This window comes from Cucurbita maxima, unplaced genomic scaffold, assembly GCF_002738345.1.
Source record: "Cucurbita maxima cultivar Rimu unplaced genomic scaffold, Cmax_1.0 Cma_Scf00009, whole genome shotgun sequence".
Lineage (NCBI taxonomy): Eukaryota > Viridiplantae > Streptophyta > Magnoliopsida > Cucurbitales > Cucurbitaceae > Cucurbita > Cucurbita maxima.
The window spans coordinates 945,794-964,762 of NW_019272025.1; the positions used below are offsets into that span (position 1 = coordinate 945,794).

The window sequence follows — 18,969 nt, forward strand, 5'->3', positions numbered from 1 at the left end:
CTTATTGTTGTAGTCTGAAACCTGTATCCAAGACTTCATGCGTTTCATGAGATGCAGTCTGAAAAACTATGCCTAAAGAGTCATATGTTCCAAGCAACATAGCCTAAATACGTATGCCCAAGGCTTCTTACGTTGCAAGCAGCATGGTCTGAAACCTGCATTTAAGGCTTCTTACGTTCCAAGCGACAAGTGATGCAGTCTGAGTCATAAACATAATGTCCTGTGGGAGATCTAGGGGTTTCTTGAGCTTTTAAGTTTGAGTACCTTGGTTCTTTATTCTTGAGTGGTACTTAGCATTCTTCTCATCATAGTAGATGGAGAGATTGTGTTGGTATTTCCCTTGATTCTTGTCTTTTAAGTATTCTCTTAATTTCTTGGGTTCTTCATTCTTGAGGTATATAGGTTTATAACATATTTTTTAAGCCCTACTTCAATCTCATAAATTATAAACTCATCACAATAACATGCCTGAATCAATCAAGTATCACATTATAACATGATCCTTAGAAGACTCTAGAAGGTTCCTAGATATTGGATATTAGGTAAGGGTCCCCGCATAAGTTAGTTTAGGTTCCAAATTTGATTTGAATAACTTGAAATCTTGAATATATCTTCATGTCCTTAGAAATACGTCTTACTAAAAGTTTCGAGTCATTTGGAGGATGTTTAGACCTTGAAATATCTTAAAGAGTCCTAGGGGCATTGGGTCATTTTACCCTTCAGTCTTGGTTTAATCTCTAAATGTCATAGGGGCATTTTGATCCTTTTGCATTATTCCTTGGTTTAGTCATTTATCCTTATCAATGACCCCTAATTTCATATATTCCCTCAACATGTCATATTATTCTCAAATTTAAAATTTCATGGGTAACTAAGTTTGTTTAGTGGGTTATTTTAATATTACTCGAATCACATGCAAATCACTCCATTCGGGGGCTTTAACTCACTGTTTTTAATGTTTTTCTTTCATATTCCCTTAATTCATACTTAGATAAGGTTCATACTAAAATTCTAACGATTCCTACAAATATTTATTAGGAAAAGATCAAGATGGCTACTTACGTCGTTGTTGTTGTTCATAACTTTTATTCTCGAGCTTTCGATACCCGAATCACCCTAAATTTTCTTTGATAGACTCCTTTGAGTGTCTAGTTTCTGAAATCACGGTCTTTTTTTATGATAACGGTCTAGAAGGGGATTAGAATTGAGAAAAATGGAGGGAGGATTAGATTTTGGGTTGGCATGGCCAGTTCTTTTAACGAAACCGGCCACGTCATCATCTTCTTCCTCTAGCAGGAAGAAGACACATGCAAACAATTGTAAGAGAAAATTGACTTATAACTATCTTCCATGTTCCATTCTTCTCCATTGTTTAGATCTTTTCTACCATGATTTTCTGCCGCTCTTTTTTTTTAGTTGCTTCTTCATACTTTATAATGTCTTAAAAAGTAAAAGAAAATTGACACGATGCATATATGTCGGCTAAAGATATATACTTCCTTGGCGTTGTCTCATTTGAAGATACTTCACAAGAAGAGTTGTTCCGTGATGTTGAAATTGATGTATTTCAAAATTTTGTATTGCAATAGAGACATTAAAAGAGACGAATTTGCTCTTATTTTTTCATCTAGAAAAACTTCAATTGTAATCTTTTGTTGCACCTAATCTTTACCGGAATTCCAACTTACATTTTCATCAAATATTACATCCTTTTGGTTGAAAACTTTTCATTAAGAGGTTATACAAAATCTTTTCATTAGGAGGTTATACAATTTATATGCTTTTGATGGAGTACAAAATCTTTTCATGAAAATTCATTTTTGAGATTTTTGATCTAGCTATTGACGAATTTGAGACTTTATCAAAGTATAAGCAACACAACCAAAAACACATAAATGACTTACAAATGGTTTCCTTTCATGTCATGCTCCAAAAAGAGTTTGATTCATGACAACTTTTGCCGGTGGGAGATTTAATAGACCGATGTTGCTACAGTTACTACCCAAAATTGATTTAGAAGTCTCTTTGCGTGTAACATACCTCATGTCATATCCACAAATGTTCGATTTTATTGTTCAATGATTGCATTTTGTTACTTAATGTAAGAAGTTGTTAGCTCCCTTTAGATGCCATTTTCTTCCTATAACAAATTGAATTCTCTAGATATGAACTCCCTACTTCTATTTGTACGAATAGATTTAATGTCACAGCTACTTTAGTTCTCACTTTAGTTTTGAAATTTTAGAACGTCTCAAAAGTTTCTGACCTACGTTGAAGGAAATAAACATAGCTCATGCGACTATAGTCATAAGTAAGTAATAAAAAAAAAAATAAACACTCTCACTCAAATATTTAGTTTGTATTGACCCACATAAATCAACATGAATTAGTTCTAAATAATTTGATAATTTCCAGCGGGAAATGACTTATTAGTTTGCTCGCCATAAATGCATTATTCACATAAATTATTTGAATCCATTTTTGATAACCTGAAAATCATATCTTTATCATTCAGTAACTTCAAATACCTTCCTATGAAGATATCCTTATCACAAATGTCACAACATGAAGTCCTACCTTTTCTTTTGCACTAATAGCAAGAGAAAAAAAAAAAAAAAAATTAGGTTAGAAACATCTTATTTAAAGTCATGAGAATTTAAACTTTTACGCTTGATTTCTTATTGCAATGATATATGTGTTTTCATCGAATAGAACAAAATGTCCTCTAATCATCATTTATCCAACATTCAATCAATTGTACCATAAATTTGGTACAAATTGAACAATATCAAATCGTTTTACCTTATCATGACTAGTTTCAACTTTCCCCATGTTTTTTCCTTCAATTTGCATCTCTCTTGTATTGCCAAGTTGCACTTTACTCCTTACGTCTCATCAAGTTCTTGTATAAAGATTTTGTGTCTATCATATGGTTCGAGCATCCACTATTAACAAACCATAAATCACTTTGTTTCCAGTTAGTATCAATACAAGCCATAAAAAAATCTTTCTTCTGCAAAATTTGTCTGTTGATCTTTATACCAACAATCAAATTTTATATGCCGAAAACTTGTTCAATGATAACATTGAATATTATTTCTCATGTTACTTTTCTCATTGAACTGCCTTTATCCATCATTTTAACCTCTACCCTTGTTACCACAACTGTGGCTGTCGTGAAATCCTCCTTTTAAATGAGCTCTATGTCACTACCAATTTTTCTTATGAAAATCACGACTAAATTAAAACTTGAATAAATTGGGCCCCTAAGCAAAGCAACTTAGATTATTAAAAAAATTAAAATATGGTGTGGTTCTATATCGCACCTACTCCATATTCGCGTCCATCCTTGACCAGCTCCTTATCACTTGAAAAATATGAGAAAACTTGAATCATGTCCATAAGGTGCGATAGAATACCACACTCTTTCTTGTCTTAATTCTCATGAAGTTATAAAACTAACGTCCTTGTATATTTTTAAGGCCTTAAACATCTTTTAAAAAATTTTGAAGAGTTTTAATCATTTTCATATCAAAGTAACCTTTGATCATGGAGTTGAATTTTCTAACATAAATCATCTTTTTAAAAGCTACCGTTTAAATTAATAAAACAACTAAACTCTGGTCAAAAGAAAACGAAAACATGAATAAATCATCGTTAATTCGATAAAGTTCAAGTCCCTCAAGTACGAAATCTAGGTATTCATGATCAACAAAACAAAATCTAAACACAATATGAGATCCATAATATAAAACTGTAAATTCGACAATCTTAATTGTCGTAATATCCACATTTTCTAGCATTGAAATCTCTCCCCTACCCCTTCAAAAATCTTCACATACTCTCTTAATTCAATAGAAATCACTTTAGGAATCACAACTTGTATACGTAGAAATTGTGACAACATCGAGATAGTGTAGAAACCACGTAACTAATTAAGGAAAACATTGGTAATGTTGAAATGCCATAAGTATTATTAAGATACTAGGGATGAAACTCCAAAAATGCTTGTTTTGAGCGATGGAGGGTGAAAAAATTCCAAACAAAATTCAACAACAAATGGGATGAAAGAATTCAAATCCGAGAGCATGGTCTTAACCAATTAACCTAAGCTCGGGTTGGCTAACGTAAGTTTAATCGCAATTTGAATTATAATATTAAAAAAAACAAGTATATTGATATATAAATTAAACACCAACTTAAGTTGTGGCCTTGAATTTGGGTTGAAAATATGAACATAATTAGGGATTGTGGCGTAGGCGTAGGCGTGTGTGGGTGTGGTGTGGGTGTGGGTGTCATACAACTTTTGACAGAAATTGTTTTATGATTTTGGGGTTTCGCTATTTGCTATGTCTCTCTCTGACTCTCTCTATTTTCTTTCTTTTTATTTTGCATGCGACCCAACATCCCCCTCCTCCTCACATTTCCCAAATCTTAATTTACTCATAATTTAATTTATTCATTCTTTTATTATTATTCAAACTCCCCCTTCTTATAATATATATATATATATACATACATATTTGCATGTATGAAGGGATCAGCTATGTGTTTCTACCTCTCTCCCGGACCTCATTTCTGTCTCCAACGTCTTATCTCTCAGGTGATTTTCTTCCTCTCTTATGTTTATTTTCAAATGATACTTATATGATCGGAGAATTCGACTCACTTAGACTGTACAACCAAAACCAATTTGAATTAGGTTGAGTTTTTTTTTTTTTTTTCGTTTGGGTTGGATTTAATTTTTGAAAAATAAAATATTCGGGTTGATTCACGGGTTACATTTTTTCAATCGGGTCAACTCAAACGACTTGAAAATGTTACAATCCAACTCATCCCTACCCAATTTTAAGATTAAGAATATTTAATGTTTGTAACTTATGTTAGTGATATATTGTAACTTGTGAATGTTTGAGATTTTAGTTACTAATGGTAAAAAAAAAAAAAAAAAAACCAATCTAACTAAGCTTAAGCTTAGGGTAGAGTTGAGTTGTAAACTTATTCGAATGGCTCTGAGTTACCAATCTAACTAACTCTAAATTTTGGATTAGTGGAAAAGATTTATTTAGCCCAACCCAACTCGTGTATGCCAATACTTGTTTAAAACCCGAACTAAATTATTTTATTTATTTATTTTCTTTTTTTGTGGTTTTAAAAAACTATTATTTATGATGAAGATATATTTGGTACGAGAAATTGCCAGCTTGTGGACCAAAAAGGACATAAACGATAAGGGAAAAAGAAAAAGAAAAAAAAGGAAAACAGACAAAAAAATTAAAAAAAAAAAAATAAAGAAATAATAACATTTATAATATATATATATTGACACTGTTGTTGTTTGTGTTGGATTCAATCCAGTGTCGTTTTGAGTTGCTGGTCTGTTTTTAGGCAAAAATCTGAAGATCTACTTGTTCCATGATCCATTTGTAAGGCCCCCAACATTCTCGGAACCAGAAAAACAGCAAGAAATTTCTGAGCATTCAAAATTCTCCTCTCTCTCTCTCTCTCTCTCTCTCGTAGATCTCCCATGGCGGACGAATCTTTCTGTAAACACAATTTGAAGATGGCAATGTTAAACCATGAACACACATTTCGTCACCAAGTACCTTTTCCTCTTCTTCTTCTTTCTCCACTTCCCTTTTTTTCTTCTTTCTTTTTGTTTAACAGCGGCCAGAGGATTCTTTTGTTGCAGGTTTATGAGCTCCACAGATTGTACAGAATTCAGAAGGTTTTGATGAAGAACATAGCTGAAAACAGGGGAAAAACAGAGGAGGAGGAAGGAGAAGAAGGTGAAGAGATTGAGTTTATTCAGGAAAGTGAGATTCAATTGACATTGGGGCCTTCCAGTTATAGTAATCAAGTTGGAGGGCGAAGAAGGAGGAGGAAGAAATTGGGTGAATTAATGAAAGGGGGTTCGGATTCTTCTTCTTGTTCGACCACTGGATCTGCGCCTAAAAGTGGAATTCTTTACCGAGATGGCGAGTTTCTCGGATTTCTCGACCTTCAAGATGAAACCAGGCTTGCTCAGCACCATCCAAATCCATGGCTTTGTCAAGTTGTAAGCCTTAATCTCACTTGATTTTCATTTTTTTTATGCTATTGATTGCTTTTGTTTTTTTAGTTTTTATAATTCCCTTATGAATGGCTGATTTGATTGAGAGCCTTATCTGTGTAAAGTTTATAACCAAGTTAATATCATTTTCACCCGCCCTTTGCACATGACCTACCATCTTCTTGTGGTTGTTGTTGATCTAAGCGTAGTTAAATGGATGAGGCACAAGTTACGAATATAAGTTACAATTATGATATCAATGCGTAATACTCGCCTATGATTCATGAGGTTTGCAGCTGCTCATTTAAGGCTTAAATTAAGCTAAAGCGTAGTAGAAGAATTGGGTATGTGAGATCCTACGTCCGTTTGAGAGGAGAGCGAAACATTATTTATAAGGGTGTGAAAACCGTTCCTTACCAGATACGTTTTAAAAACTTCAAAGGAAAGTCTAGATGGGAAAGTTCAAAGAGGACAATATCTGCTAGCGGTGGGCTTGGACTGTTACAAATGGTATCAGAGCCAGGCTGAGCCTCAAAAGGGGGTGGACATAAGACGATGTGCTAGCAAGGACGTTGAGTCCTGAAGAGGGTGGATTTGGGGTCCCACATTGATTGGAGAAGGAAACGAGTGCCAGCGAGGATGCTGGGTCTAGAAGGGAGGTGGATTGTAAGATCCTACATCGGTTGGGGAGGAGAACAGAGCATTTTTTATAAGAGTGTGGAAACCTCTTCCTAGTACACACGTTTTAAAACCTTGAGGGGAAGCCAATATTTGCTAGCGGTGGACTTAAATTGTTCAGTCGGTGGCAAGACTTAAGTTGTTCAGTCGGTGGCCAGAATAGAACAGAAGATTCCCATGTCAAAACAAAAAAACAAAATGCATAAGAGGGGTTTGATTAAGGTATAAAATATGGTACAAAACTCAAAAAAGAGCTGAGTTTGAAACATATTCTTTTAGGGACCATGAAGAATTGGGTGAGATAAACCGACCAAAACGTGCTGTTTCTGCAGCTATGTCCTTGTTAGGCGTTGAGTTGGCTGTTTTCATTGCATTTTTTTTTATAATCCAAAAGCTTTTTGTAGAAAGAGATTCAAATATTCAGATTCAGACCCCACTAATACCCACTCTTCTTTTCATTCTCTCACAAAAACAACAATAAAACTGATTCTCAACCCTTTTATGTTATTACAAACACTAAGAAACAAGAGGTTTTGAAACAATCCAAGGCTGGCTCAGGATATTGAATGGCGCCGGTCCTTGGATCGCCTGACTCGGCCTTTCGAGTTCGATGTGACTCCATCGGCACCGACGAACGGGTAGAGGCGACCGAGCCTCTTCGACACAGAATTGATGAATGATTTCTTGGGTGGTGGAGGGTTCTCAGCAGCAGCCTGCAGTTGAGTGTTTGTTTGTGAACTGCTAATGGATGGCTTCTCAAACTCTCTCAGTTTCATTTTGATTTTGACAACCTCCACCTTCAGTTCCTCATTCTCCCTTCTCAAAATGGAGAGCTCATCTGAAATTGGAGGCAACTCGACTCTGGTGACACCGTCATTCACGACATCTCGTAGCCGTTGCTGCTCGTAATATAGCACCTGCACGACGGTTTGAACGGGAAGGCGATCGTTGTGTGCGGCGTGAGCGCACGCCTGTCTTGATAGCTTCTGGCAGTCCATTAAACTGCATACTTTCTTCCTTTCCATATCACTCAAACCAGGATGAGCCTATGAATAGCCATACAACATGATGATTCAGTAAAAGGGTATCATCAAAAATGGGAATTTGATATTAAGACAGTTGTTTCACCTTCAAGTAGATATCTATGGCCCTATAGATTCCATCTTCTGTAGCTCTTGAGTGTTCAGGAACAAGTTCAACAAGATTAATGAATTTTGAGAGAGATAAATTGGGATCCGAGGCAATTTCAGCCATATAATTCTCCATTAATTTCCCCACTCTTTCAAACTCGGCTGATGAGGGGAATGAAATGTGTTGAAACTCAACAAAATTGAGGAGGATCCGGTGAACAGTGTCAACATCAAACAATGTATGTCCAGTGAAGGCATGTAAGGGAATCAAAAGGTCATCCAAAACACCCTCTCCTAATTCTGCACCCATTCTCCTCTCCAAATCTAACCGGCAAGCAACCGTCGTCTCGAGATATATCGCTGCACGGAGGAGCATCGACAGAAAGCTAACCGATAACGCGTTTTTCTCCCTTGGCAGAAGACTCACTATTGTTTCCAATACAACTCTCTTCTCATGCTTTTCTTGTTGTTCTGCCTCAATTTTGTTCCTCCCCTTCCCAAATACCTCCTGATGCACTAACTTTGTTTACACAACAAAACAACAAAAACAAACAAATAAATCGGATTGGGATCGGGATCGGGATCGAGATCTCACCAAGCCACGGAGCGATTTCTGCGCATACAGCATTAGAACAGGACCAAGAGAGTAATGTTTATAGCCTCTGGACATCATTGCAACAAGAACTCTTTGGAAGATATCAATTCTTAGAACAGTCAAGTCCTCAGCCCACCAATGAGTGTCTTTGCAAGCCAAAATGGCAATAGCATCAATGCAACGGCTCACTAATTTGACCTTCTCTGCTGTTGGAAGAAGGGATTGAGACATATGCAAAACAGACACTGCCCCTGAAAGGCTTTTGAGTGCAACTTCATTTATGTAAGCCTCACTTCTCCCCACCAGGTTTCCAACGGTGTATTCCTCCGTCATTACGAGATACTCCGCTGCACACCGGAGCATGGCGATGTTCTTCGTGTTGATCTCGAAGTTTATCCTGTAGCAGAACATGGCAGCTAGCTCGAACGCCTCGGCCCCGCCGGGACAATCGTGGAGCTCAATACTTGTAGTAACATCACCATCACTTGATTCTGATACTAGTTTTCTTATGTGCCCACATTTTGAAACAAGAGGGAACTTCAAAACAAACAAAACTAACTTCAATTCATGTATCTAAGAACATCTAAATTGAATTTTAGTCGTTGTTGTACCTTATGCAAGGCGAAGGAGGCTTCCCCAACATGAACTGTGAAATCACTTGGAATTTCTTGGGAAAAGATCCTAAACAAAAGCACAATCATAAGAGAAAGTGATAAAAAGAAAGGTTTAATGAAGAAGAACATACCATTCACTGGCCCTCCTCATGGCTGTGGATTGAAGGTGTTTCTTATGTTGTTCAGGATCCGCCATGGGAGAGATTGAAGAACCTTGAAATTCATGATGGTTTCATCTCATCAGGAATTTTTTCACTTCAAAAATTCTTCATTTACTTTTGTAACGACACCAACATATCAAAATCTGCAGGCTCCCAATCATGAGCAGCAGGAATGGCATTTAGGGTAATAAAGGGGAAAAGGGAGGGCATATTGGGAAGAAAGAAGATGTGGTGTGGGCTTGGAGGATGAGATTGGGGGATGTGTGTTGGGTGGAGCAAACACACCAAAATGCAATATCCACATATCTTAACTTCTTAATTTTTCGACAAAAATGGGTTTAGTTATCTCAAAAACACTAAACAACCAACTAACACTTATCATTCAACAGCATCCGTTACAGCTTAAACACAAATTCTAATGGACTTGTATTAAAAGTGGATCGTATTGTACTATTGTCAAAATATGACCGATTGTTAGGGGTTAAGAAAATTTAAAGTTTTAAATTTTTTAAAATTTAAGATTCAAATATGTGGCAGATGTTTCAATTCTAAATCTTCCTTCATTCGATCACATTATTGTTATTTTTTTAAAAATCACTTTTAAACCCTCCTCCATAAATTTTAGAAACATATTCCATTGTCTTTATTTTTATTTTTATTCTTAAAAATTCTTTTCATTATTATTTATAAAAAAAAAAATTATAAAAATTTACTTCTAATTAATTTATTGAAAATATATGAACATAAATGAATCCATCTCAATCTTCAATAGATGAAAGTAAGAGAGAAAAGTAGAAACAAAAAGTTGGGAATAGTGGGTGGGACTATGAGGGTGATGGGAGTTTGGCCTTCAATAAATGAATGAGGCCAATTGGTGGAATTGACAAGAACCCTTGTATTTATGATTATGATGATATCAATTTAGGGAGTTCAAAAGAAATTGGGTTCAACTTTGGATTGTTGCATCAAGACAAATGAAATAATAATATTCATAGTCATACTTTACGATCAAATCCTTAAATCTCTTTTATCTGACCATAATCACTTCATAAATCTAAAAAAAATACGATTATAGTCACGTCAACATCAAAAGAAAAATGAATAAGATTAAATAAAGTTTATCAAAACATTCATAGAAAATCAGTCAGATCATTCTTTTCATTAATGATTTTATAGACCATAATCGAATGTAAACAACTTTTGAACCATTAAAATTTAGAGATTGAAATCATACTTTAATAAAGAGCATTTCCCTGTCTTTTTCGTCCACTAGGTGTAAGGGCACAGCTAGGGCTCCCTTTGTACCCATAAATAATTGTCGTATGAACGGGAGATGTCAACTCAACTTATATATGCATGTCGAAGTCTCTACCATGCAAGTTTGTTTGCCAAAATTTGAGCCACAAATGGAAATGAACATCTTCCAAAAGCCACTGAACCTCAAAAACAAAATGTCCCCATCCCACATGGGTTTGCTTTTAGTATAGTATGAAATTTCATTTGGCCCAACTGCTTTAATTTGTTGTTTGATTGATGCCCAAATGCTATCTTTGATTGATGTCTTACTTCTTTTCAATTTTGTTTGTGTTGTTGTATGGGTTTTCGATGCATCATACATGTTAGTCATTGTAACGATTTGAATCGTATGAGTTTTTGAGTCATTACTATATGTTTGTTGGTGAAAATTTGTGAAACTACTTATTTAACTCATGATTAAAACCAGTGTTCGAGAAAATGAAAGAGATGCATAATTATTGTCACAATTCAATTTTTGAGGATTCGAATTTCGAATCATGATGAAAAGATAGGATGAAATCAAATAAAAAATATTAAAAAATGTGGTAAAATTTCATGCAATTTATCATCAAACAACACCTCAAGAGAAAGATAAATCAAAATTAGTTATGAACGGAGTGTTGTAAAAAGATATTTACAAAACAAGGACGAGCGAATGGGATACAGAAGATCCCAAAATTTAAACAGACAAATGCTCTGGGATAACATCCTATGTGACAGCATAACTCCTAAATGGTCCTCCACCTTGACCAGTAATCAGTGAACACAAGAAAAATAAACGTAGAATGGGGTAAGTATAAAAATACTCAGTAAACAGTCTATTTGTAAGTTCTCATCGCATCCAATCCTAGTAAGTTTTCATAGGCTTTTCTCTAGATGGTAAGAAGTTTGAGACTAGATTCTATAGTTAATTGAGCTTTTGGGAAGACCTCGAAGTTCGAAGCACTCTGAGCTCTAGAGGTAGTTCACACATTTTTTGCTTCACGGATCAACTGGAAAGCATATCTTAGTTTTTGGGTGAACTCGCATTTCTCTTCTTGTACTTAGTAAACTTACTTTGTCTTGCCAGTGAACGATCAATATCCCGGCACGTTGTATCTCATAAGACATTAAGGTGCCTCTTTCTGAATATTTTTGTATAAGGTTAACTGACGACCCTTCCACAAAAACCACTATAGAGTCAACTTGACCAGTGTCCTGGAGAGTTTAAGGATTTGACGAACCAAGTGTTCATAGGACTCACTCGATACAGTCATCATGGTCGTCATTGACGGCAAACCAGTGTTGTAACAACCCAGATCCACCGCTAGCAGATATTGTCCTCTTTAGGCTTTCCCTTTCGAGCTTCCCCTCAAGGCTTTAAAACGCGTCTGCTAGGGGAAGATTTCCACACCCTTATAAACGGTGGTTTGTTCTCCTCCCCAACCAATTTGGGGGCGGTCCCACATCAATTGGAGGAAGGAAAGAGTGCGAGCGAGGACGCTGGCCCCAAAGGGGGGTGGATTGTGATGTCCCACATTGGTTGGGGAGGAGAACAAACCACTGTTTATAAGGGTGTGAAAATCTTCTCCTAGCAGACGCGTTTTAAAGCCTTGAGGGGAAGCCCGAAAGAAAAAGCCCAAAGAGGACAATATCTGCTAGTGATGGATCTGAGTCGTTACAAATGTACTTCAATGATACGAGGATCACCTAAGGAAGATCTTAATGATGCTAAGAGCCCACCAATAGTACCCCCAATGGAATTTTGGATAAGTTGACATGTCGAGAAATAAGATTCACAAATCATGAGAGATGAGCTATAGAGGTCGTGGTTATGAGGTTATGGTTGTAGTCTTTAGAGACTAAGGCTCAGTTTATGGACTTCCAAGAGTGTGATGAGCGCATTATGCCATTTATGAGTTATAGAGTGATGATCGCCCAAGAATGTCAAATTTTCTATTGACTTTAGAGGAGAAGTCCATGCTTAGCAGACACACGTCATTATCAAGATTATATGACCACATTATAAACCGTCCACATGATTGAAAAAACATGTTTATAAAGATAGAATGGGGAGCTGTCAAGTTAGGCTAGTGGACCCCAAGGACAACAATAATAAAGTCAAGCTATGACTCACTCTACCACTGTTTGGAGGGAAAAAAAATAACCATGCACCATGATGATAGGAATCTACTCTTGTCTAAACTATCTAGATTGAGAAAAGTTGAACTCCACTTCCATACACAAGTGAGTATGAGATACTTGAGAACTAGGCTAACCATAAGTCATTAAGGGAGCCCACCTAGGAGAACACCATGAGACTCATAAAATGATTATCTACTCCCAAATAGTTTGTACATTACTCACATAAGTAACCATGCTCAAGCAAACAACATGATAGGGTGTCACGCCAAGAAGAAGGCCATAGTTGGCCACATGGGAAGAAACTATGAGTATTTTTTGTGAGACAAGGACCACAGCCACAAGGTGCTAGGTAAGGCCAAGTTGCCTCCATATCAGGATTAGGGAGAAGGACATCTCGAAAGTTTCTTTCAAGAACCTTTATTGTTAGATAAAAACCTGATGTTTTCATTGATTAGCTTTTACACGTTTTTATTAGTTGATTGAATATTTTCTTTTGACCATTTGACAAATATCTCGAATGGATTACCATTATTTTTAGGTGTACATTTGGAAAAAAAGTGACCAAAATTTAGTTGGCTAACTTGACTATTTTTAGGATAAGATAACAAATAAAACCACCTCTTTTTTTAGCAAATCAAATCCTAAAATTTCTCTCTCTTCTATTTTCATTTTCTTCCAACAAATTTCCTTCGGCAGTTTTTTACTCGGTAGACGGTTTCCTCTCGATTGTCAAAAGTCAACAATTATGAGTATTAAGTGATTACCATTATTTCATTTGATCTCACTAGTGTCTTGTAGAATTTAAGGATTAGACGAGCTGAATGTTCATAAGACTCACTTGATACGATCTTTATGGTCATCCTTAACGATATATCACTGTACTCCAAGGTGGAGGTGATAATGATGAACACCTAAAGAAGATCTTGATGGTACTGAGGACATGTCAATAGTACATCTAAGTTCATGAAGTGAACCCAGTAGAGTTACAAGTTTTACCTCACATTTTCAGAAAATTCGTAGAGGGTGCAGGGTATGCCGAGCAAGTTTGGTTCAAACTCCATCAAGATGACGTAGCACTTGAGAAAGGGAAAATGGACATGAGGATATCCTTGTTGAAGGGTTACTTGTAGATACATGTATAAGGACATGTTTGAATAGATACATGTAGGTTCTTTAGTTCATAATTGATTAGGTGCATGTCTTTTGGATGAAATGTCCCAAATTACCTATATATATATATATATATATATATATATATATGTATGTTGGCATTGGTGGAAGATGTAGAAAATCAATTAGCATTCTTTCATAGTTATACAAATTTCTCTTCTCCCAAAGAATTCTACCAAATTTCTCTGCTGTCACCAACAATTGGTATCAAAGCGATCTTGCAGCAGCAAGAATGGCAGCAGAAAGACAAGTTGATAACTTCGTTCAACCCGCTATCCCGAGATTCGATGGTCAATATGATCATTGGGAGATGTTGATGAAAAATTTCCTCAGATCAAAGGAGTTCTTTGATATGGTGGAGAAAGGTTACGTAGAGCCAAATGAAGACAAGGCACTCTCAATTGTCCAACAGCAACGGTTGGCAGCATCGAAGTTGAAGGACTTGAAGGTCAAGAACTACTTATTCCAGTCCATTGATCGGACTATCTTGAAAATAATGCTTTAGAAGAAGACGTTCAAGGAGATTTGGGATTCAATAAGGAGGAAGTATCAAGGCTCAACGAGAGTAAAGCATGCTCAACTTCAAGCAGTTAAAAGAGATTTTGAAATTCTCCAAATACAAAAGGGAGAAATGGTGAATGATTATATTGACAAGGTTATGAGTCTAAGATGCATGGTGATTCAATCACAAATGTTGCGGTTGTAGAAAAGACTTTGCGATCTCTAACTCTAAAGTTCGACTACATTGTATGTTCTATTCAAGAAGCAAACAATGTCGAAGAGATGCAAATAGATGAACTTCAAAGCTCCTTGCTAATGCATGAGTAGAAGCTTAATCGCACGAGTGCAATAGAGAAAATGATAGCCTTGAAGATATCCACACCAGGTGAAACTTCAAGCTCCAGAGGTAGAGGGCAAAGAAGAGGCAAAGGTCGTGGAAGAGGCGGTTGAGAAGAATTGGAGATGTTGGCAGGTCAATAGATCTAGTCAGAGACAATTATGACAACAAAGATAAGAGACCTTTTGACAAGTCTAAGGTGGAATGCTACATATGTGGACGTCTTGGACATTACAAGAATGAATGTTATACCAGGCTCCAAAAGGAGAAAAGAGATCAATCCAACTTTGTGGAGAAAAGAGAAGAAGAAACATTGTTAATGTCATTCCATGCTATGAAGGTTGCAGATCAAGGTGTGTGGGTCGTAGACTCTGGATGTAGCAACCATATGACAGGTTGTAAGGAATTCTTTTCAACTCTGGATGAAAATTTTCGTATTACTGTTTGTCTTGGCAACAATGCAACCATCCAAGTGATAGGGAAAGGAACCATAGATATCAAGACTAGAAATGGTTTGGTAGAGTCAATTTCTAATGTGTTTTACATTCCCGATTTGAAGGTCAACTTGCTTAGTATCAATCAATTACAAGAAAAAGGGGTACGTGATCATATTCCAAAATAATGAATGTGAGATTTATGACTCTAGAAGAGGATCGATTGCTAAGATGCAGATGACTACCAACCGCTTATATCCATTGACGTTAAATATCGTTGCTAGAAGTTTGATGGTGAAGAAAGAGATACCAACTGGCTTTGGCATTTTAGGTATGGTCATCTACACTTTAAAGGGTTAAAGACGTTGTCTTCAAAGAAAATGGTGACTAGATTGCCAGACATCACTCCTCCAATAGAAATTTGTGAGAGCTGTGTGGTAGCAAAGCATGAAAGAAATTCTTTTCCATCTGGAAAATCGGGAAGAGCTCAAGTAATTTTGGAGTTGGTGCATTCAGACATATGTGGTTCGATCTCTCCAGCATCAAATGGTAACAAGAAATATTTCATGACCCTTATTGATGATTTTAGTAGAAAAACATGGACTTATTTCTTGCACGTTAAATCAGAAGTCTTTTATTACTTCAAGAAAATTTTTACTACTATGAAGACGGAAACTGGAAGAAGAGTCAAGGCGTTAAGAACTGACAGAGGTGGAGAGTTATACTCGACAAGTTTATTAAGTTTTGCAAAGAGAAAGGCATAAGGAGGCAGTTGATAGCAGCATATACACCACAACAAAATGGTGTGGTCGAAAGGAAGAACATGATCATTCTCAACATGGTTCAAAGTTTGCTAAATAAAGGAGAAGTTCTGAAGGAATTCAGATTAGAAGCTGTTGTGGGGTCCGTTCACATTCTCAACCGAAGCCCTACTTTCTTTGTTAGAGATATGCCTCCACAAGAAGCATGGAGCAGAAGGAAGCCTGGTAGACCACTTTAGAATCTTTAGGTGCATAGCATATGCACACGTTCCTGACGAGAAAAGGAAAAAACTTGAGGACAAAAATTTGAAATGTGTATTCCTTGGAGTAAGCAAGACTTCTAAGGCGTACAAGTTCTATGGTCCTTTGACAAAGAAGGTGGCAGTAAGCCGCGATGTAATCTTTGACGAAAAGAAAACTTGGACATGGGAAGAAAAGATCACTGTAAATCAACCGATTCTTGTAGATCTTAAAGAAGAAGAAGCTGAAGCCCCTATTCAACCTCACTATGAGCCTGGAGAGAGCTCATCACAAGCTCAACAAGATCCAGTAGAAGATCATGATCACAATCAAAGAAATCCAAGAACAAGAGGGAGACCAACTTGGATGATTAATTATGAGATGGCCGATCCAGTGCTCGAACTGTGGGAAGAGAGGTCACCTGAGCAAGAATTGCTAGAGCAAACTCAGGAACAAGAAGAAGGCCGAGAAGGCCCATGTGGCTCAATCCGAGGAGGACGAGCCAGCTCTCTTCATGGTAAGTGCATCATCGGTCTTATCCGACGTCCCCAGATTCGATTCCAAATCCACAGAGATGGAGGTAATCAATGACGGCATAACTGCTCCTCTGGTGAGCATCGAACCCGAGGAAGAGATCCAGCTGGGCGTAGGAAAGGCACCAGCTGGAGAGCAAATTCAACTAAAGGAGCGAGTGTTCGCTCAGATCGGCGAGAGGGACGAGTAGCATGAGCACCGACGATGGGTTCTCGACACAGGGGCAACAAACCATATGATCGGGGCTAGATCTGCGTTCTCCAAGCTCGACTCGGGGATTCGCAGGACGCTGAAATTCGGCAACGGCTCCGTCATCGAGATCGAAGGGCGCATCACCATCCTGTTCATCAGCAAGGGAGGTGAGCACTGCAAGCTAACCGGTGTCTACTTCATCCCGAGGCTCAAGGCTTACCTTGTGAACCTGGGTCAACTCGATGAGGCCGGCTGCTTTATTTTCATCTAGCGCGGGCTACTCAAAATCTGTGATGATCGATGACAGCTGCTCCGCAAGTTCGACGCACGACAAACCATCTTTACATCCTGGAGTTGGAGATAGAGCAACCCGTCAGTCTCTCGGCCAAGACTGAAGAGGTATCTTGGAGGTGGCACGCAAGGTACGGGCACTTAAACTTTCCTGCTCTACAAAAACTACACAGGGAGGAGATGGTGCACGGTTTGCCGGCAATCAAAGGCGTGAACAAGTTGTGCGACGGGTGTCGCATCGGCAAACAAAGCCGCAACCCCTTCCTTCTCGAACATCCTACCGCGCCAGTGAGCAGTTGGAGCTGGTACACGGCAATATCTGTGGGCCCATCAAGCCAGCGACCCTAGGAGGCAAGACCCTCTTCCTCCTATTGGTTGATGACAAAAGCCGCTTCATGTGGTTAATCCTGGTGCAAGTAAAAAGTGAGGCGACAAAGGCAATTAAGCGCATTCAGGCGCGAGCGGAGGCCGAATACGAGAAGAAGATGCGAGTGCTGTGCACAGACCAAGGCGGAGAATTCACCTCAGTAAGCTTCGGTAAGTACTGTGACAAGCTCGGCATGCAGCGACAATTAACGGCGCCCTACTCTCCCCAACAGAACGGGGTGGTAGAACGCCAAAATCAGACCATCGTCGAGACAGCGAGGTCATTGCTGATGACGGCCGGAATGCTTGGGAGATTCTGGGGAGAGACGGTAATGATGGCAGTCTACCTCCTCAATCATTCACCAACGCGAAGCCTTGATGGGAAGACGCCACATGAGGCCTGGTACAACAAGAAGCCAGCAGTACATCATCTCCAAGTGTTCGGCTGCGTTGCATACATGAAGGTAGCGTGTCTCCACCTCGCCAAGCTCGATCCCAGGGGGCTGAAAGTCATCTTCATCGGCTACGAACCCTGGAGCAAGGCGTACAGACTCTATGATCCTGTGGGGGGGCGAGCTCACGTGTCTCGACGTCATCTTCGACGAAAGCATCTTCTAGCAGTGAACGACGTGATCGAGGTAGACCACAACCCAAATCAATTCACAATGGAGTACCTCGTCACCGAGCTGGAAGAAGGAGGAGCCCAGCATCAGGAACCGTCACCGCCGCCAGCAACTGCACCCCCTGAACCAGTGAAGTTCGCAACACCATGGACTGCGGATTCGACGCTGGATGCCGATTACGATGATGATCTGGTGGTCAGGTACCAGAGGATGGACGACCTAGTGGGAGGAGGTGAACCACCTGGACTAGCGGCGCGCGAACTCGAACAAGAGGTGGCCGAACTGCATACCATCAGTGCAGATGAACCGAACACCTTCGCCAAAGTAGAAAAAAACCTGTGCTGGCTAAAGGCAATGCAGGAGGAGATGACATTCATCACCAAGAACCAGACGTGGAGTCTGGAGGATATGCCGCCAGGACACCGAGGCATAGGGCTTAAATGGATCTTCAAACTGAAGCGCAACGAAAAGGGAAAAGTTGTGAAGCACAAGACCCGTCTGGTGGCGAAAGGCTACGTCCAGAAGTAAGGAGTGGACTTCGAAGAGGTATTTGCGCCGGTGGCAAGGTTAGAATCTGTCCGCCTTTTGCTGGCAATCGCGGCACATTGCTCTTGGGAGGTCCACCACATGGACGTGAAGTTCACTTTCCTTAACGGAGAGCTGAAGGATACCGTCTACGTCTGACAACCACCTGGCTTCCTGGACAATGACAACCTGGGTAAGGTACTACACCTGCACAAGGCACTCTACGGGCTTCGGCAAGCACCACGAGCCTGGAACACAAAGCTCGACAGTACCCTACTGTCACTGAAGTTCAAGCGTTGTGCCTTTGAGCATGGCATGTACACGCACGGCCACGGTGAGCAGCGA

The 18,969-nt window shown here is 38.7% G+C and overlaps 2 protein-coding genes across 3 annotated transcripts; one reads left to right on the forward strand and one right to left on the reverse strand.

Annotated features, from left to right (window-relative positions):
* The first annotated feature begins 5,346 nt into the window (after positions 1–5,346).
* On the forward strand, positions 5,347–6,223 carry LOC111483758. The gene is made up of 2 exons (XM_023130059.1): positions 5,347–5,602; positions 5,693–6,223. Exons 1-2 carry the CDS (start codon positions 5,528–5,530, stop codon positions 6,077–6,079), a joined length of 462 nt encoding a protein of 153 aa, XP_022985827.1. The 5' UTR covers positions 5,347–5,527; the 3' UTR covers positions 6,080–6,223.
* Positions 6,224–6,985: 762 nt separating this feature from the next.
* LOC111484407 (BTB/POZ domain-containing protein SR1IP1-like) lies at positions 6,986–9,517 on the reverse strand. Of its 2 annotated transcripts, XR_002718500.1 has the most exons (6): positions 9,201–9,517; positions 9,067–9,136; positions 8,456–8,992; positions 7,859–8,368; positions 7,219–7,776; positions 6,986–7,171 (listed from the first exon to the last, which is right to left on the reverse strand). XR_002718500.1 is itself a non-coding variant. In XM_023130971.1 (5 exons), exons 1-5 carry the CDS (start codon positions 9,263–9,265, stop codon positions 7,285–7,287), a joined length of 1,674 nt encoding a protein of 557 aa, XP_022986739.1. In that variant the 5' UTR covers positions 9,266–9,517; the 3' UTR covers positions 6,986–7,284. The 2 variants fall into 2 exon arrangements, 1 of the variants encoding a protein (XP_022986739.1); XM_023130971.1 differs by having other exon boundaries at positions 6,986–7,776.
* Between the last annotated feature and the right edge of the window lie 9,452 nt (positions 9,518–18,969).